The 19195-nt window shown below is 39.6% G+C and overlaps 1 protein-coding gene across 6 annotated transcripts in view; it reads left to right on the top strand.

Annotated features, from left to right (window-relative positions):
* The window catches only part of FXR1 (FMR1 autosomal homolog 1), a 73183-nt gene that overhangs the window by 29995 nt on the left and 23993 nt on the right, over positions 1 to 19195 (top strand). For all 6 annotated transcript variants that reach the window (XM_086395612.1, XM_086395620.1, XM_086395651.1 and 3 more), the window contains exons 4-9: positions 14356 to 14427; positions 14843 to 14991; positions 15223 to 15316; positions 15990 to 16106; positions 17406 to 17576; positions 19037 to 19115. In XM_086395612.1, coding sequence (XP_086251738.1) covers positions 14356 to 14427; positions 14843 to 14991; positions 15223 to 15316; positions 15990 to 16106; positions 17406 to 17576; positions 19037 to 19115 — 682 coding nt within the window. The remainder of the gene's footprint in view (positions 1 to 14355; positions 14428 to 14842; positions 14992 to 15222; positions 15317 to 15989; positions 16107 to 17405; positions 17577 to 19036; positions 19116 to 19195) is intronic.

Below are 19195 nucleotides of genomic sequence, written 5' to 3' on the forward strand. Positions count from 1 at the left end.
AAGAACACTGGAGTGGGTTGCCATTTCCTTCTCCAGTGCATGAAAGTGGAAAGTGAAGTGAAGTCGCTCAGTCGTGTCCGACTCTTTGCGACCCCATGGACTGCAGCCCATCAGGCTCCTCCATCCATGGGATTTTCCAGGCAAGAGTACTGGAGTGGGGTGCCATGGCCTTCTCCAATAAAAAAAATGTCTGACACTTGTAGCCTATTTTCTCCGTTTGGAGACCCCTGACCTTCCTGCCTGTTACCCTCTCATTCTCCAGCACCACAATTCAAAAGCATCATTTCTTAGGCACTCAGCCTTCTTAATGGTCCAACTCTCATATCCATACATGACTGCTGGAAAAGCCATAGCTTGACTAGATGGACCTTTGTCAGCAAAGTGATGTCTCTGCTTTTTAATACGCTGTGTAGGTTTGTCATAGCATTTCTTCCAAAGAGCAAGTGTCTTTTAATTTCATGGCTGCAGTTGCCATCCACAGTGATTTTGGAGCCCGAGAAAATAAAGCCTGTCCCTGTTTGCCATGGAGTGGTGGGACTGGATTCATGATTTTAGTTTTTTGAATGTTGAGTTTTAGGCCAGCTTTTCCTCTCTCCTCCTTCACCCTCATCAAGAGGCTCTTTAGTTCCTCTTTGCTTTGTGCCATTAGGGTGGTATCATCTTCATATCTGAGCTTGTTGATATTTCTCCTGGCAATCTTGATTCTAGCTTGTGATTCATGTAGCCCGGTGTTTCACATGATTTATTCGGCATAGAATTTAAATAACCAGGGTGACAGTATATATACAGCCTTGACATACTCCTTTCCCAATTTTGAACCAGTCCATTGTTCCATGTCGACTTCTAACTGTTGCTTCTGCATACTGGTTTGTCAGGAGGCAGATAAGGTGTTCTGGTATTCCTGTCTCTTTTAAGACTTCTCCACAGTTTGTTGTGATCTGCACAGTCAAAGGGTTTAGCATAATCAGTGAAGCAGAAGTAGACGTTTTTCTGGAATTTGCTTGCTTTTTCTATGATTCAGCAGATGTTGGCAGTTTGATTTCTGGTTCCTCTGCCTTGTCTAAATCCATCTGAAAGCTCTCCAGTACATCTGGATGTTCTCATTTCATGTCATTCTGAAGCCTTGCTTGAAGGAATTGAGCAATACCTTGTTAGCATGTTAAATGAGCGCAATTGTACAATAGTTTGAACATTCTTTGACATTTCCTTTCTTTGGGATTGGAATGAAAAGTGACCTCTTCCAGTCCTGTGGCCACTGCTGAGTTTTCCAAATTTGCTGGCATATTGAGTGCATCACTTTTAACAGCATAACCTTTTAAGATTTGAAATAGCTCAGCTGGAATTCCATCATCTCCACTAACTGATCATAGTAATACTTCCTAAGGCGCATTTGACTTCACGTTCCAGGGTATTTGGCTCTAGGTGAGTTCCCACACCATCATGTGTGGCTAATTATTAGAGAAATGCAAATCACAATTACAATGAGATATCACCTCATACTGGTCAGAATGAACATCATCAAAAGTTTACAGATAAATACTGAGGAGGGTATGGGCTTCCCAGGTGGCACTAGTTTTAACCTGCCTACCAATTCAGGAGACATAAGAGCCTTGGGTTCGATCCCTGGGTTGCGATGATTTCCTGGAGAAGGAAATGGCAACGCACTCCAGTATTCTTGCCTGGAGAATCCTACGGACAGAGGAGCCTGGCCGGTGTAGTCCATGGGATTGCAAAGAGTCTAGCATGACTGAGCACACATCAAGAAGAAATAGAGGGTATGGAAAAAAGGGGACCTTACTGCATGTTGGTGGGAATTCACATTGGTGCAGCCCCTATGGAGGCTCTTTTAAAAATTGAAAATAGAACTACCATATGATACAGCAGTCCCACTCCTGGACTTATATTTGGAGAAAACTAATTTGAGAAGATAATAGGCACTTCATTGTTCATAGCAACACTATAATAACCATGACGTGGAAGCAGCCTAAGTGTCTATTGATAGGTGAGTAGATAAAGAAGATAATGGGATTATATATATGCGTGTGTATTTGTGCACACTTCAGTATGTATGTACATACAGCGGGGTATTAGTTATAAAAAGGAATGAAATAATGCTATTTGCAGCAACATAGATGAACTTAGACGTTATAGTACTTAGTGAAGTAAGCCAAAGAAAAATATTTTATATCACTTAAAAAAATTCTTTTAATTTTTTGGCTGTGCTGCACAGCATGTGGGATCTTAGTTTCCCAACCAGGGATTGAACCCATGCCATCTGAATTGGAAGTGCAGAGTCTTAAACTAGACCACCAGGGAATTCACATTTGGTATCACTTGTATGTGGAATCTAAAATATGCCATAAATGAACTTATTTATGAAACAGACTCACAGACATACAAAACTTAGGGTTACCAATTGGGAAGGAGGACAGGATAAATTAGGAATTTGGGATTAACATATACACACTGCTGCTGCTGCTGCTGAGTCGCTTCAGTCGTGTCCAACTCTGTGCGACCCCGTAGATGGCAGCCCACCAGGCTCCCCCGTCCCTAGGATTCTCCAGGCAAGAACACTGGAGTGGGTTGCCATTTCTTTCTCCAATGCATGAAAGTGAAAAGTGAAAGTGAAGTTGCTCAGTCGTGTCCGACTCTTAGTGACCCCATGGACTGCAGCCCACCAGGCCCCTCCATCCATGGAATTTTCAAGGCAAGAGTATTGGAGTGGGGTGCCATTGCCTTCTCCGATATACACACTGCTATCTATAAAATAAACAACTAGGACTTACTGTATAGTATAGGAAACTATATTCAGTATTTTGTAATAACCTATGATGACAAAGAATCTGAAAAAAAAAGTGTGTGTGTGTATATATATATACACAAAACTGAATCACTGCTGTACATCTGACACACAGTATTGTAAATCAGCTATACTTTTGTTTTAAAAAAATTCAGTCATCTGAACTTTCCATTCTTATTGGTCAAGTCACAATTTCACCTGGCTTACTCTAAAATTTTACCACTTTACAAACGTGTTTGGTTCCTTGAGATTTGCCTTTTCAGCCAGCCTGTGAGATTTACACGATATTATAAAACATAAGTTAGCATGTCCAGGAATGGCTTCAAGAAGACACTATACGGCCTATACTAGAAAGTTGGTTTTGAAAAGTCTTAAGATTCAAAGTTTTTTTTTTAAACCTAATTAGTGGCTTTGTATTTGATTTCTTAAACAGTAATGGTGTATATTTTAAAATCTTTTTAGTTTCATAATTAATTTTTTTGATTAGGTATTCGCATAACAGTTGATTTTGCTAACTAAAGATTGCTAAGAAAATTGGTAATTCCTTGGTGGTCCAGTGGTTAAGACTCTGCACTTTCACTGCTGAGGACCTGAGTTTGATTCTTGATCAGGGAGCTGAGATACCCCGTAAGCCATGTGGCGTGGCAAAAAAAAAAAAACATTGCCAAAAAATAATTCTCAGCTGATAAAGTTGGAGATGATGGGAAAATGAGGAGTTCCTTAGGTTCTCTTAAACTGGATATATGGCATAATATTCTGGCATATTGAAAAGCCAGTAGAAAAAATGTTTTCCCAGTGAGTTCACGTGTGAGATGCTTTGTTTTTATTATCTTATTTAGCAAGTTAATGACACATAAACATGTTACGGAGAAGGCGATGGCACCCCACTCCAGTACTCTTGTCTGGAAAATCCCATGGATGGAGGAGTCTTGTGGGCTGCAGTCCATGGGGTCGCTAAGAGTCGGACATGACTGAGTGACTTCACTTTCACTTTTCACTTTCATGCATTGGAGAAGGAAATGGCAACCCACTCCAGTATTCTTGCCTGGAGAATCCCAGGGACGGGGGAGCCTGGTGGGCTGCCGTCTGTGGGGTCACAGAGAGTCAGACATAATTGAAGCTACTTAGCAGCAGCAGCAAACATGTTACATAGGAAGCCTGACATTTCAAGCTAGTCTGTAATTTTATAAGATAAGTTTTTCCTCTTGAGTTTAACATATTTGATATTTTAAAACTTTTTTTTCTTTTGGAATTGTGAAATCTGGTTGAAATACAGATTAACAGGTTTTTATTCTTGTGACATATACATTTTCTTCCATCTTTTATGGCAGATAGACATTATGGTTCTACATCTTTATAATTTAGTTATAATCTTATGATAAGTCCCTTGAAAGATTTGGTAAAAGGAATAAGAATAATTTGATAGGATACTCCCTTACCTTACCATGTGGCATGTGGAGTCTTAGATCCCTAACCAGGGATCCAGCCTACACTGCTGTAGTGTAAACACTGAATCATACATAAGCCACTGGATTTCCAGGGAAGTCCCTTTACTGTACAATTTTTTTACTGTAATTTTTAAGTTAATATTTTACTTATATAAAAAAGTACAATATACATGTATAATTTACATTTTGCCTTTCTAAAAGTTTTAAAATGTATTTCTCTTTTTTGTTTTTGTCTGTGTTGGGTCATCGTTGCAGCACGTAGACTTTCTCTAGTTGAAGTAAGCAAGGGCTACTTTCTAGTTGCAGTGTTCGAGCTTCTCATTGTAGTGGTTTCTCTTGTTGAGGTGCACCGGCTCTAGGGCAGGCAGGCTTCTGTAGTTGCACTCTGAGGGCTGTGGAGTGCAGGACTCAGTTGTTTTGGCACACAGGCTCCCAAGGCATGTGGAATCTTCCAGGACTAGGAATCAAACCTGTCCACTTGATTGGCAGGTGGATTCTTAACCACTGGACCACCAGGAGAAGTCCTACATCTTACTTTTAAAAATGTGTCAGTTTGGTTCTTGGAACCACTTTGAAAATTATAGCTGTGTGTAGTTAGAATCAGTCTTTCTCATAATACCAAGTCAGCATTGTTAGTCCTTGTGGTTGGAAATGCTCATATGTTAAAGGATGAATGAATATATTCTTTATTACTTACATCTTTTTCTTTGGGGGAAATGATTTGTTAAACTATCAGCCACGAATGCTAATGAGATAATACTGTTTGTTGTGTAAGTAAATAAGCACCTTAGTGTTTTCTAGATGTTAAGCTTGCTTTCCTAATGTATATTTTCTATTCATAGATTGTAATGAGATGAAATAGATGTGAACAGTAGTGAACAAATGTTTTTCATGTAGTTGTAAAATAGGTCATTATGATTAAGTATTCAAATTAATGCTTGACATCATTTAGAACTTGATAAAAACTGGTAAAAAATTCTCTATTTAGGTTTTCACATTATTTCTATTTGGTTATAACTTTGAAAGGCCTTGTTGAACATTATTAACGTGAATGAAAAGTTGATCACATTAGGATCCGGAATGGAATGCTATTTAAGTCATAATTTGGTTATGTGCTAGAATTTGGAGGCCAATAAGGGTTGACTTGGAGAGAAGGCAATGGCACCCCACTCCAGTACTGTTGCCCAGAAATCCCATGGACGGAGGAGCCTGGTAGGCTGCAGTCCATGGGGTCGCTAAGAGTCAGACACAACTGAACGACTTCACTTTCACTTTTCACTTTCATGCATTGGAGAAGGAAATGGCAACCCACTCCAGTGTTCTTGCCTGGAGAATCCCATGGACGGAGAAGCCTGGTGGGCTGCAGTCCATGGTGTCGAACAGAGTCGGACACGACTGAAGTGACTTAGCAGCAGCAGCAAGGGTTGACTTCAATTAATCTGGTAGAAAGAGTACTGAACTGTATAGTATAGACTTTTGGAATTTTATTATTCCATGATATTATAACCTTCTTCACTGTGGTTACTGTTGTGTTTTTAGATGTCTCATGGGCACCCCTTAGTCTAATGCTTTCTAACACTCTTTCTTAGATTTGAAGAAACTTAAAATACTAGAGAAATGAGGGCCATTGCCTTAGAGTGTGAAATGCTTCTTTGAGATAGTTTGGAGATTTAAGTGAATTGAAATCTGAAGTAAGAGAATTTCTATGAGGTGCTCTTACTCCAACAACATAGTCATAAATAAATCCAGTAATCAGCATTTGGGGCATGGTACACTGCTGCTAAATCGCTTCAGTCGTGTCCGGCTCTGTGTGACCCCACAGACAGCAGCCCATCAGGCTCCCCATCCCTGGGATTCTCCAGGCAAGAACACTGGAGTGGGTTGCCATTTCCTTCTCCAATGCATGAAAGTGAAAAGTGAAAGTGAATTTGCTCAGTCGTGTCTGACTCTTAGCGACCCCATGGACTGCAGCCTACCAGGCTCCTCTGTCCATGGAATTTTCCAGGCAAAAGTACTGAAGTGGGGTGTCATTGTACACTAGGACACGTTTTTAATGCTGAGTTTTTAAAATGAGTTTTTATTGTGTTGAGTACAGTGTTCATTTTGTGAAGGATGTGCTTTGACTCACAGTACTAAAATGGAGGCAAATTCATAGCACCTTGATTCAGACCCCAGGAACTTAGTTTCATTTGGCTTTATGAGAGTGGCTTTGTCTTTCAGGGATACAGTTGTTATTGAAGTTTACAGAGATGAATAAAATGTAATGAGAAAGCTGCAAGGCAGTCCACAATGATTTATTCTCTTTTTTTGTAGGTAAAATTACATAGGAAGTCATTCTAGACAGTTATTCTTTGGTGAAAATAGAAATAGAACAGATGTTTTTAAGACCCATTTTTCAGCATTCAAGCTTGAGGCAGCCATCCACTATAGACCAACAAGAGAGAAAAAACATTAGTCTGTTTAGCTGAACTGCCTTTCTAAGGTAGTAGTTGGAAAGGGCACTTGTTGTTCTCAAGGTTTTCTTTTTGTTTTTTTAATTTTCATACTAGGGGAAATAGTCATAATTTACCATTTGGGTCTAATGGACCATTTAAAAAAATTTTTTGTATTTTAAAGTCATTTTACATATAAATTTACAGAAGTAAGAATAAAAGGGTGGTGAAGATCACCATTATTAGGTATTTTAATAAGCATTTAAACATAGGGTTTAAGACAGTGGGTCTTCCCTGGTGGCTGTAGTGGTAAAGAACCAGCCTGCCAATGCAGGAGAAGAGACTTGGGTTCGATCCCTGGGCCAGGAAAATCCTCTGAAGGAGGGCATGGCAACCCACTCCAGTAACATTGCCTGGAGAATCCCTTGGACAGAGGAGCCTGGCAGGCTACAGTCCATAGGGTCACAGAGTCAGATGTGACTGAAGTGTCTTAGCACACACATACCTAAAATGAGCAAAGTTTTCTGTGTATTATTTACTGCTTATCAGCTATCATGTATAAACCCAGAACATACACATCTTGTAATAAGTACTGATACCAAATTTAAAGTCTGTCTCTGTAAGTTCTAGTTTATCTTCTGTTTCATCTTACCCTGGAATTATCAGAATGCATCAATGCTTTTAGGTTAGAATGCAGTTGACACTTAAACAACATGGGTTTGATCTGCATGAGTCTGTTTAAACTCAGATTCTACAGACACTCCCCCCACCCCACACACACACCCTACACACATCCACTCTACCCCTGCCCACCCTACCTCCAGCATCTTGTGTGATCTTAGTTCCCTGACCAGAGATTGAACTCCCTGGGTCCTTGACACTGAAAGTGTAAAGTCCTAACTCCTGGACCATCAGGGAATTCCACTCAGATTGTTTTCATATTTTCATAGAAAATACGGTAGTACTACATGATCAGTGGTTGGTTGAGTTTGCAGATGTGGAACTGTATATAGAGGGCTGGCTATGTTAACACTTGATTTTCAACCCCATAGAGGATGAATGAGCCCCTAACCCTTTTGTTGTTCAAGGGTCAGTTGTATTTTGGAATTTTTAATGGCTTCTAATTTTATTGACTAGAGCACGGGGGTCCCCAACCTCTGGGATTTAATGCCTGGTAATCTGAGGTGGAGTTGATGTAATAATAATTAAGTGCACAATAAATGTAATGCACTTGAATCATCCAAAACCTTTCCCCTTATCCCCAGTCTGTGGAAAAATTGTCTTCCACGAGACCATCCCTGGTCCCAAAAGGTTGGGGATCACTGGACTTGAGTATTGTCATTTTTAAAAATTACTTACTTATTTTTTGGTTGTGCTCGGTCTCCATTGCTGCTTGGGCTTTTCTCTAGTTGTCGTGAGCAGGGGGCTACTCTCTAGTTGTGGTGCATGGGCTTCTCATTGCAGTGGCTTCTCTCGTGGAGCACAGGCTCCAGGCACACAGGCCTCAGCAGTTGCAGCAGGTGCGCTCAGTAGTTGAAACACACAGGCTTAGTTGCTCCATGGCGTGTGGGGGATCTTCCCAGACCAGGGGTCAAACCCTTGTCTCCTGCATTGGCAGGCAGATTCTTTACTGCTGAGCCACCAGGGAAGCCCTAGTATTGTCATCTTTGTGCTATAATTACACCAGTTCATATAACCAATTGGATTGACTAATCCATTGCATTTTGTGCATTTCTTTATCATCATTTCCTTTCTAGTCAGGATAGCAAAGTATTGAATATTTAGGATATAGGAAAAATAAGGTTCCTGACTCTAGCTTAGATTTATGTAAGGGTTCACTGGATACATATAATAACTGCGGTGAGTTTTATTCCATTCTGAAAAAAGGTGAAGTGTCTTATTTTTTTGGAAGATCTGTAAGAAGGGACTTCCCAGGTGGCGCTAGTGGTAAAAAATCTGCCTGCAATGCAGGAGACCTAGATTAATCCCTGGGTTGGGAAGATCCCCTGGAGAAGGAAATTTTCTTGCCTTCTTGAGAATTCCGTGAGAGGAGCCTGGCAGGCTACAGACCACGAAGTCATAAAGAGTTGGAGACGACTCAACTAACACTTTGACTTTCATTTTTTCCCCTGAATACATACAGTAACTGCAATGAGTTATTCTATTCTAAAGAAAGGTGAAGTTTCTTATCTTTTTGGAAGATCTGTAAGAAAGGATAGTCATGAAACAGATATATAAGAAATGTAAAAGCTAAAATTGAGTTCACTGAAGCTTTGTGGTAAATACGCTTTTTTCCTCTCATAGCTTTTCTCTAAACATGGTATACATTAAAGTTGAACATGAAATTTTGGCTTATTTATTTTTAGTTCCAGTAATTCCACCACTTCCAAGGTTACTTTCATATCATCTTGATACAGGCTTCAGACTTTTCCAAAACTGTTTGCCTATCAGTAATTGTTTGCATTATTTCACAAATGGCTGTTAACATGTATTGATGGGTAAATATCTCCACCTACATGTGTAGGGGCAGCCTTACTTTAATCAATATTTTGTAGGTGTTTCTTGGTCATCTTTTCCCAGCCTTCCCTTCTGCACGTCGTTTTCCATGTATTTAAAATATATCACGCTGCTGTGTCATAAGAAACAGCTCTAATCCTCAATGGAAACTTTTCTAATCTGTTATATTTTGAAACACTTGATAATTGTAGAGTATATAAGATAGCAGGGTTTTTTTTGTTTTGTTTTGTTTTTGAATAAGTGGTTTTGTAAGATAACTTACTCTGCTGCTGCTGCCAAGTCACTTCAGTCATGTCCGACTCTGTGCGACCCCATAGACGGCAGCCCACCAGGCTCTCCTGTCCCTGGGATTCTCCAGGCAAGAACACTGGAGTGGGTTGCCATTTCATTCTCCAATGCATGAAAGTGAAAAGTGAAAGTGAAATCGCTCAGTCGTGTCCCACTCTTCGCTACCCCATGAACGCAGCCTACCAGGCTCCTATGTCCATGGGATTTTCCTGGCAAGAATACTGGAGTGGGATGCCATTCGTAATATTTTTGTTGTTAGCTAGACCTTGGTTGGAGAAGGAAATGGCAACCCACACCAGTGTTCTTGCCTGGAGAATCCCAGGGACGGGGGAGCCTGGTGGGCTGCTGTCTATGGGGTCGTGCAGAGACGTACACGACTGAAGCGACTTAGCAGCAGCAGACCTTGGTGGCTCAGATGGTAAAGAATCTGCAATGTGGGAGAGCTGGGTTGGGAAGATCCCCTGGAGGAGGGCTTGGCAACCCACTGTAGTATTCTTGGCTGGAGAATCCCCATGAAGGGAGGAGCCTGATGGGCTACAGTTCATGGGATCACAAAGAGTCAGACACAACTGAATGACTAATTATAGACTTTTAGTACATCTAAGTTCCTTAGCAAGGGATTTAAATGTGATACCTTGAAGGAATTTAAAAATAGGGTTTCAGTTCAGTTTAGTCACTCAGTCGTGTCCGACTCTTTGTGACCCCATGAACCGCAGCATGCCAGGCCTCCCTGTCCATCACCAACTCCCAGAGTCCACCCAATCCTATGTCCATTGTGTCGGTGATGCCATCCCACCATCTCATCCTCTCTCATCCCCTTCTCCTCCCACCTTCAATCTTTCCCAGCATCAGGGTCTTTTCAAATGAGTCAGCTCTCCGCATCAGGTGGCCAAAGTATTGGAGTTTCAGCTTCACCATCAGTCCTTCCATTGAACACTCAGGACTGATCTCCTTTAGGATGGCCTGGTTGGATCCCCTTGCAGTCCAAGGGACTCTCAAGAGTCTTCTCCAGCACCACAGTTCAGAAGCATCAATTCTTGGCCACTCAGCTTTCTTTATAGTTCAATTCTCACATCCATACATGACTACTGAAAAAACCATAGTCTTGACTAGATGGACCTTTGGTGGCAAAGTAATGTCTCTGTCTAGGTTGGTCATAACTTTCCTTCCAAGGAGTAAGCGTCTTGTAATTTCATGGCTACAATCAACATCTGCAGTGATTTTGGAGCCCAGAAAAATAAACTCTCTCACTGTTTCCACTGTTAGCCCATCTATTTGCCATGAAGTGATGGAACCGGATGCCATGATCTCAGTTTTCTGAATGTTGAGTTTAAGCCAACTTTTTCACTCTCCACTTTCACTTTCATCAAGAGGCTTTTTAGTTCTTCTTCACTTTGTGCCTTAAGGTGGTGTCATCTGCATATCTGAGGTTATTGATATTTTTCCCGGCAATCCTGATTCCAGCTTGTACTTCCTCCAGCCCAGGGTTTCTCATGAGGTACTCTGCATAGAAGTTAAAAATCAGGTTGACAATATACAGCCTGTACTTTCTAAAAACAATTCTTAATTTCAGCATTTTATCAACACTGATATCAGATTTAAAATACATCTTATTAAAGTTCTAGCTTATCCTCACTTCTGATACGTAAAGCATCAGAATGCCATGCTCAAAGATGAACCATGTTGACATAAGCTTAAAGACGTGTGCTTTACACTATGTGAAACTGTCTGTGAGAAACATTTCTTTATAATAATACTTATATATGTTTATTAGTTCAGTTCAGTCGCTCAGTCGTGTCCGACTCTTTGCAACCCCATGAATCGCAGCACACCAGGCCTCCCTGTCCATCACCAACTCCGGAGTTCACCCAGACTCACATCCATCGAGTCAGTGATGCCATCCAGCCAATCTCATCCTCTGTCATCCCCTTCTCCTCTTGCCCCCAGTCCCTCCCAGCATCAGAATCTTTTCCAATGAGTCAACTCTTCACATGAGGTGGCCAAAGTACTGGAGTTTCAGCTTTAGCATCATTCCTTTCAAAGAAATCCCAGGGCTGATCTCCTTCAGAATGATCTCCTTGCAGTCCAAGGGACTCTCAAGAGTCTTCTCCAACACCACAGTTCAAAAGCATCAATTCTTTGGCACTCAGCCTTCTTCACAGTCCAACTCTCACATCCATACATGACCACAAGAAAAACCACAGCCTTGACTAGATGAACCTAGAGATTGCCAACATCTGCTGGATCATGGAAAAAGCAAGAGAGTTCCAGAAAAACATCTATTTCTGCTTTATTGACTGTGCCAAAGCCTTTGACTGTGTGGATCACAATAAACTGTGGAAAACTCTGAAAGAGATGGAAAAACCAGACCACCTGACCTGCCTCTTGAGAAATCTGTATGCAGGTCAGGAAGCAACAGTTAGAACTGGACATGGAACAACAGACTGGTTCCAAATAGGAAAAGGAGTATGTCAAGGCTGTATATTGTCACCCTCCTTATTTAATACATCGTGAGAAACGTTGGGCAGGAGGAAGCACAAGCTGGAATCAAGATTGCCAGGAGAAATATCAATAACCTCAGATATGCAGATGATACTACCCTTATGGCAGAAAGTGAAGAAGAACTAAAGAGCCTCTTGATGAAAGTGAAAGAAGAGAGTGACAAAGTTGGCTTAAAACTCAACATTCAGAAAACGAAGATCATGGCATCCGGTCCCACCACTTCATGGGAAATAGATAGGGAAACAGTGGAAACAGTGTCAGACTTTATTTTGGGGGGCTCCAAAATCACTGCAGATGGTGGCTGCAGCCATGAAATTACAAGACGCTTACTCCTTGGAAGGAAAGTTATGACCAACCTAGATAGCATATTCAAAAGCAGAGACATTTATGTTTATTAGACACTCATAAATTTGGGGCTTCCCTGGTGGCTCAGATGGTAAAATATCTGTCTGCGATACAGGAGACCTGGGTATAATCCTTGGGTTTAGAAGATCCGCTGGAAAAGGGAATGGCTACCCACTCCAGTATTTTTGCCTGGAGAATTTGTGGACAGAGGAGCCTGTCGGACTACAGTTCATGGTGTCACAAAGAGTTGGACAAAACTGAGTGACTGACACTTTCACTAGACTAGACTTTGAAATTGAATTTGAAGTTCAATTTTCAGGGCACCAAATTGCCCACACAGGTTCAATTCTATTTTTCAGTAGTAAAATTGAAGCATATACGTTGTTATTCAGTCACCAAGTTGTGTGACCCCATGGGTTGCAGCATGCCAGTCTTCCCTGTCCCTCACCATCTCCCAGAGTTTGCTTAAAACTCATGTCCACTGAATCAGTGATGCCAGCCAGTCATCTCATTCTCTGTTGCTGCCTTCTCCTTCTGCCTTCAATTTTTCCCAGTATCAGGGTCTTTTCCATTAAGTTGGCTCTTTGCATCAGGTGGCCAAAATATTGGGACTTGAGCATCAGTCTTTCCAATGAGTATTCAGGTCTGGTTTCCTTTAAAATTGACTAGTTTGATCTCTTTGCTGTCCACGGGACTCTCAAGAACATCTTCTCCAACACCACAGTTCGAAAGTATCAGTTCTTCAGTGCTCAGCCTTTGGTCCAGCTCTCACATTCATAGATGACGACTGTAAAAACCATGGCCTTGACTAAACAGATCTTTGTCAGCAAAGTGATGTCTCTGCTTTTTTAATATGCTGTCTAGATTTGTCATAGCTTTCCTGTTGCTGCTGCTAATTCGCTTCAGTCATGTCCGACTCTGTGCAACCCCATAGACGGCAGCCCACCAGGCTGCGCCATCCCTGGGATTCTCCAGGCAAGAAAGAACACTGGAGTGGGTCGCCATTTCCTTCTCCAATGCATGAAAGTGAAAAGGGAAAGTGAAGTCACTCAGTCGTGTCCCAACTCTTCGGGATCCCATGGACTGCAGCCTACCAGGGTCCCGTGTCCATGGGATTTTCTAGGCAGGAGTAGGTTGCCACCAGGCTCCGCCATCCCTGGGATGCTCCAGGCAAGAAAGAACACTGGATTGGGTTGCCATTGCCTTCTCCCATAGCTTTCCTACCGAGACGCAATTGTCTTGTAATTTCATGGTTGCAGTCACCATCTACAGTGATTTTAGAGCTCAAGAAGAGGAAATCTGTCACTGCTTCCACCTTTTCCCTTCTATTTGCCATGAAGCGATGGGACTGGATGCCTTGACTTAGCTTCTTTAATATTGAATTTTAAGCTGCCTTTTTCACTCTACTCTTTCACCCTCATCAAGAGGCTCTTTAGTTCCTCTTTGCTTTCTCCCACTAAATTGATATCATCTGCATATCTGAGGTTGTTGTTATTTCTCCTGGCAATCTTGATTTCAGCTTGTAACTCATCCAGCCCAGCATTTTGCATGATGTGCTCTACATATAAGTTAAACAAACAGGGTGACAATAAACAGCCTTGTTGTACTCCTTTCCCAATTTTGAACCAGTCAGTTCCATAGAAGGTTCTACCTGTTGCTTCTTGACCTACATACAGGTTTCTCAGGAGACAGATAAGATTGTGTGGTATTCCCATCTCTTTAAGCGTTTTCCACAATTTGTTATGATCCACACAGTCAAAGGCTTTAGCATAGTCAATGAAACAGAGGTAGATGTTTTTCTGGAATTCTCTTGCTGCTTCTGTGATCCAGTGAATATTGGCAATTTGATCTCTGATTCCTCTGCCTTATGCATATTACTTACGTAGCAGTTTCATCTTTTTCACAGTAACATTTTTTGATTCTTGAATTTAACATAATTTTGCACTTATTAAAAGTCATTATTTACAGTGTTAATCTTTTGGGATAAATGAATAAGGGCACTTTTTTTTAATTTTCCTGTCAGGTATATTCAAGAGCAAATGATCAAGAACCATGTGGATGGTGGTTGGCTAAAGTTCGAATGATGAAAGGAGAAGTAAGTTATGTTAAAACTTGCTTTGTGATTAATTTTCAAGGAAATATGTTGACTCCTGGTTTCTGTAACTGTTACTCCAACTCTTAGTTTTGTTGTTAAAAAGCCTGTTTCAGAAATAATCATGTATTTCAAAAATTCATCAGATCATTAATTTCTGTTTGTGTTCTGGATTTGCAAACACCAAAGCTGCTCTCCAGAGGTATTTTGCAAGCATGTGAGGACCACCAGAGTTCTTGCTTGTAAGAACCTCTAATCTAGTTTAGGCAAATCAGGTTGATGTAACTAAGCTGTGCTTAGTACTTGTGCCACAAGGGGGAGGGTCTACTGCTTAATCCAAGCAAAGTAATTAGAACTTCATTTAAAGCTCATTATTTTTGTTCGGATGGGATTTTTAAAGTGTTTTGTTGTCTTTTAGTTTTATGTCATTGAATATGCTGCTTGTGATGCCACTTACAATGAAATAGTCACATTTGAACGACTTCGGCCTGTCAATCAAAATAAAACTGTCAAAAAAAATACCTTCTTTAAATGCACAGTGGATGTTCCTGAGGATTTGAGAGAGGCGTGAGTAATTTTGTTTACTGTTGAATTGCTTTGTAATTAAGGGGATTTTTCAGTGCTACAAAAATCTTTTTTTACCCCAAACACCCGATTAAAACTTTGATAGAAAATGTTTTTAACAGACAAAAGTTTTCAGTGGGTGGTGTCAGTATGAAATACAAGACTTTTCATTATAATTGCCCTCTAAATTTAACCTGTTGTTTAGGTCTTACACGTGAATTACTCTCTCCTTAGGTGTGCTAATGAAAATGCACATAAAGATTTTAAGAAAGCCGTAGGAGCATGCAGAATTTTTTACCATCCAGAAACAACACAGCTAATGATACTGGTAAGATAACTCCATATTTTAAGGTATAGCATGAATATTGTGAATCTGCCTACAATGCAGGAGACCCAGCATTGGGTGGGGAAGATCCGCTGGTGAAGGGAATGGCAACCGACTCCAGTATTCTTACCTGGAGAAACCCACTCCAGTATTCTTGCCTGGAGAATTCCACGGACAGAGGCTCCTGGCAGGCTGCAGTCTATGGGGTTTGCAAAGAGTCAGACAGGACTGAGTGACTAACACTTTTCACTTTATTAAACTGTACATTGTACATATTTTATAGTTAAATATTTCAAAGATAAAAGATAACTTGTTTTATGGTGACTTTATTAGAATACAATGTGGAATAAAAAAAATTTTGCAGTTATAAATTTGTTAATTTGTACATCTTTCCTGGAGAAAGGAGGAAAAATCTGAATACAGCATTCTTTACATCATAAAATTCTTAACATATGGGATCTGGGATTCTATATCCCTCCTCCCCCCATTATAATTTGAAGAGCAGATCTAAGTAATATGGAAATTAAGAAAGCAAGTAAGATTACTTGTGGGAAGCAGTGCATGTTAGGTGAGGAGAATACAGTAGATGAAAATCAAGGGAGGCTTTATTTGGAAGGTTGTGTTTGTATTAAAAAAAGGGTTTAAGTTTTTGAATGAGTAACTTATTTGTTTATAGTCTGCCAGTGAAGCAACTGTGAAGAGAGTAAATATTTTGAGTGACATGCATTTGCGAAGTATTCGTACAAAATTGATGCTTATGTCCCGAAATGAAGAGGCCACTAAGCATTTAGAAGTAAGTGGGTTCACATGTAAAAGATTTTTTGTGCTTCTCATTTAGTTTCCTGAGTATATTATTCAAGTTCTATGGCTGAAACTATATGACTGTTAGGTAAGGCAACTTGGGAACTGTTTTGTGGCTAATAACTGAAATTATTGTGTCCTTAGAGTTACTTTTCTCTATTACTTTTATCAGACATAGCCTTTTAGCTGCTAAATACCTGAATGGTGCCAAAGAGCTTAAAAACTCGCTAGGGATTTCCAGCAGAACTTTATTGCTAGTTCTTTACTCTGTTTTTTTTTTATTGTCCTGTGAGCTATCAGTCAATGCACTTTCTCAGTAACTAGTTCATTAGTATAACAACTCTTGGGTAAGAAGAGAGGAGGTCACATGGGTTGTAGTTTTAAAAAAGAGCCTGTCATTGCTTCTCTCTGTTCTGTCCTGAGGTACTCCTGTTTTCTTCTACTTTTCACTGCCACATTAGGTGATTTGTTGCCCGTACTCCCTCCCATACATACGTGTGCTCCCACACACAGTCTTAGGGAAATTGAGGTTTGTTTACCTTTATAACAAGTACATGAGTGCCCTTAACTAATTTCAAACTTCCAAACAAGTGATACGTGAATAAGTTTTGAGATAGGAAATCATTTGAGTTGGAGAGCTCCCTGTGTGAGTAGTTCTGGAAAATTGTTTTAGAATTACTGTTTTCTGTGACCATGATTAAATAGAATGATCAGACTTCCCCCTTTCATTACATGACCAAGTGAACTACCTTTTTTCTTTTTTCCCTTTTCTTTTTTCTTTTTTTTAATTGTAGTAGAATAAACATAACATTTACCATCCTGACCATTTCTAAGTGTGCATTTCATAGTATTGAGCAATATATTCACACTGTTGATCAATCAATCTTCAGAACATTTTCATCTTTGAATCTGTGTGTCCATTTAAACGACTTCCTGTTTCCCTTTCCCCCAGTTCCAGGCCATCACCATTCTACTTTGTTTTTTACAAATTTGACTACTTTAGATAACCTTTTTGTAAGTGGAATCATATGGTATTTATCTTTTTGTGACTGGCTTATTTCACTAAGCATAATGTTCTCAATGTTTGTCCATGTTGTAGCATGTATCAGAATTTCCTTTTTAGGGCTGAATAATTCTGATTGTATGCATATATCACATTTTGTTTATCCATTCATCATTCAGTGGACCTTTGGGTTGCTTCCTCCTCTTGACTATTGTAAATAATGCTATGAACATGGGTGTATAAAATTTTTTTTTATCTTTTATAATACTAATTTGCCTCTTTTACTAGTGCACAAAGCAACTTGCAGCAGCTTTTCATGAGGAATTTGTTGTGAGAGAAGATTTGATGGGCCTGGCGATAGGAACACATGGTAGTAACATACAGCAAGCTAGAAAGGTTCCTGGAGTTACAGCTATTGAGCTAGATGAAGATACTGGAACATTTAGAATCTACGGAGAGGTATGCTGCTTGTCCCCCACCTTGGGTAATTTTACTATAGCATATTAACGGTTGTCTGGAATTTTAGTTTCTGGGTGGAATAGTTTAAAATTGCAAGTCTAGTATCATTACATGTAGGTTGATTAAAGATACTGTATTAGTATATATATTATAATATGCTAATATATATAATTACAGGGCCTTGAAAGATTATTGGATATTTAATGTGTACTGTTTTCCAGAGTTCCTTAATCAACTGCTTCTGAATTTCTCAGCTTTATGTGCATTACAAATAATTTATTCAAGTATTTTTTGAGTGTTTATTATGTCAGGTACTGGCAGCTGTAAATAGTAAATAATACCTTTTGTAGACCTTGAATTTTAAATATTTTGTCACTGGTTAATTGTGACAGTTGTGTGGGCATGAACATAATCTGAAAAATAAAACAAGCTTTCCTTCATTAAGACCATCCTTCACATTAGAGTAAAATAGATGAGTTTTTGGGTGTGATAATTTTAAGTCTCGACTTTTCATTTAAGTCATATAGTGAATGTGACTGGAGGTCTGATTTTTACTTTTGAAACCTTTAGAAGTAGGCAATATACCAAAGTGATTAAGATGAAAGGCTTTAAGAGCCATATTACTGGAATTGGAATTTTGTCTCTACCACTTTGAGAAGACTTGGAGAAAGTTAGGCAGTTCCCCTGCATAGTTTTCCACATTGTAAAATGAAAATAACAGTGCTTACCATAACAGTTTATGAAGATTGAATATGGAGTTTAAATTTTTGCTATGTATGATGTATTGAGCACACAACATACTTGCTTTATGGTTATTAAAGGACAAACATTAAAAGTGGAAGTTAATTGTTACTGAGAACTATAAATTCCTTTTACAGAACACAACCTGACCTTCCCCCCCGTCTTCTAGTTTTTTTAAATTTTAACTGTTAGAGCTTAGGAATTTTAATGATCATATTAGTAGGTAATTTTTAAAATGCATCCCTACAAAAACAGCCTTTTAAATCGTTTCTTACATTGAGAAGGAGAAAACAATGCAGACAGCACATACAGTATAAACAGTTCTTTTTTTTTTTTAATTCACCTGGAGAAACCAGCATAGAAGTGTGGGCCAGATGTATTTAGGATGGGGTTAAAATTTCGCTAACATAAGTAAGTTAAACTCTCTCAGTTTTCTCAGGAGCTTAATGTTTAGACAGTTTTAGATGTCTTAGGGACTGTAAAGATGTCTAACATTTTGATTGTAAAAGCCTTTTTGCCCTAGCTCTTTAATGATTACTCTTTTTTTTGGAAAAGTACTTTATGAATACTTGACTTGAAATAGCACTTTGGTCGTCTAAGCAGAATCTTGTACTGGAGCATGACAGTTCAGTTTCTTTTTTCTTTCTTGTATTTTTGTTGTGGATTGTGGGTTTCTTCAAGATTGAATTTCATGTTTGTTCCCCCACCCTACTCCGCAGAGTGCTGATGCTGTAAAAAAGGCTAGAGGTTTCTTGGAATTTGTGGAGGATTTTATTCAGGTTCCTAGGAATCTTGTTGGTAAGTACTTCTACTAAATGTTAAGTTAAATGTTATTTAATTACATATGATGACTTAATTAAAAATTAGCCTTTCCTGAT

This window comes from Bos grunniens, chromosome 1 (genome assembly GCF_055505025.1).
Source record: "Bos grunniens cultivar Pamir isolate PY7600 chromosome 1, Bosgru_T2T1.0, whole genome shotgun sequence".
Taxonomy (NCBI): domain Eukaryota; kingdom Metazoa; phylum Chordata; class Mammalia; order Artiodactyla; family Bovidae; genus Bos; species Bos grunniens.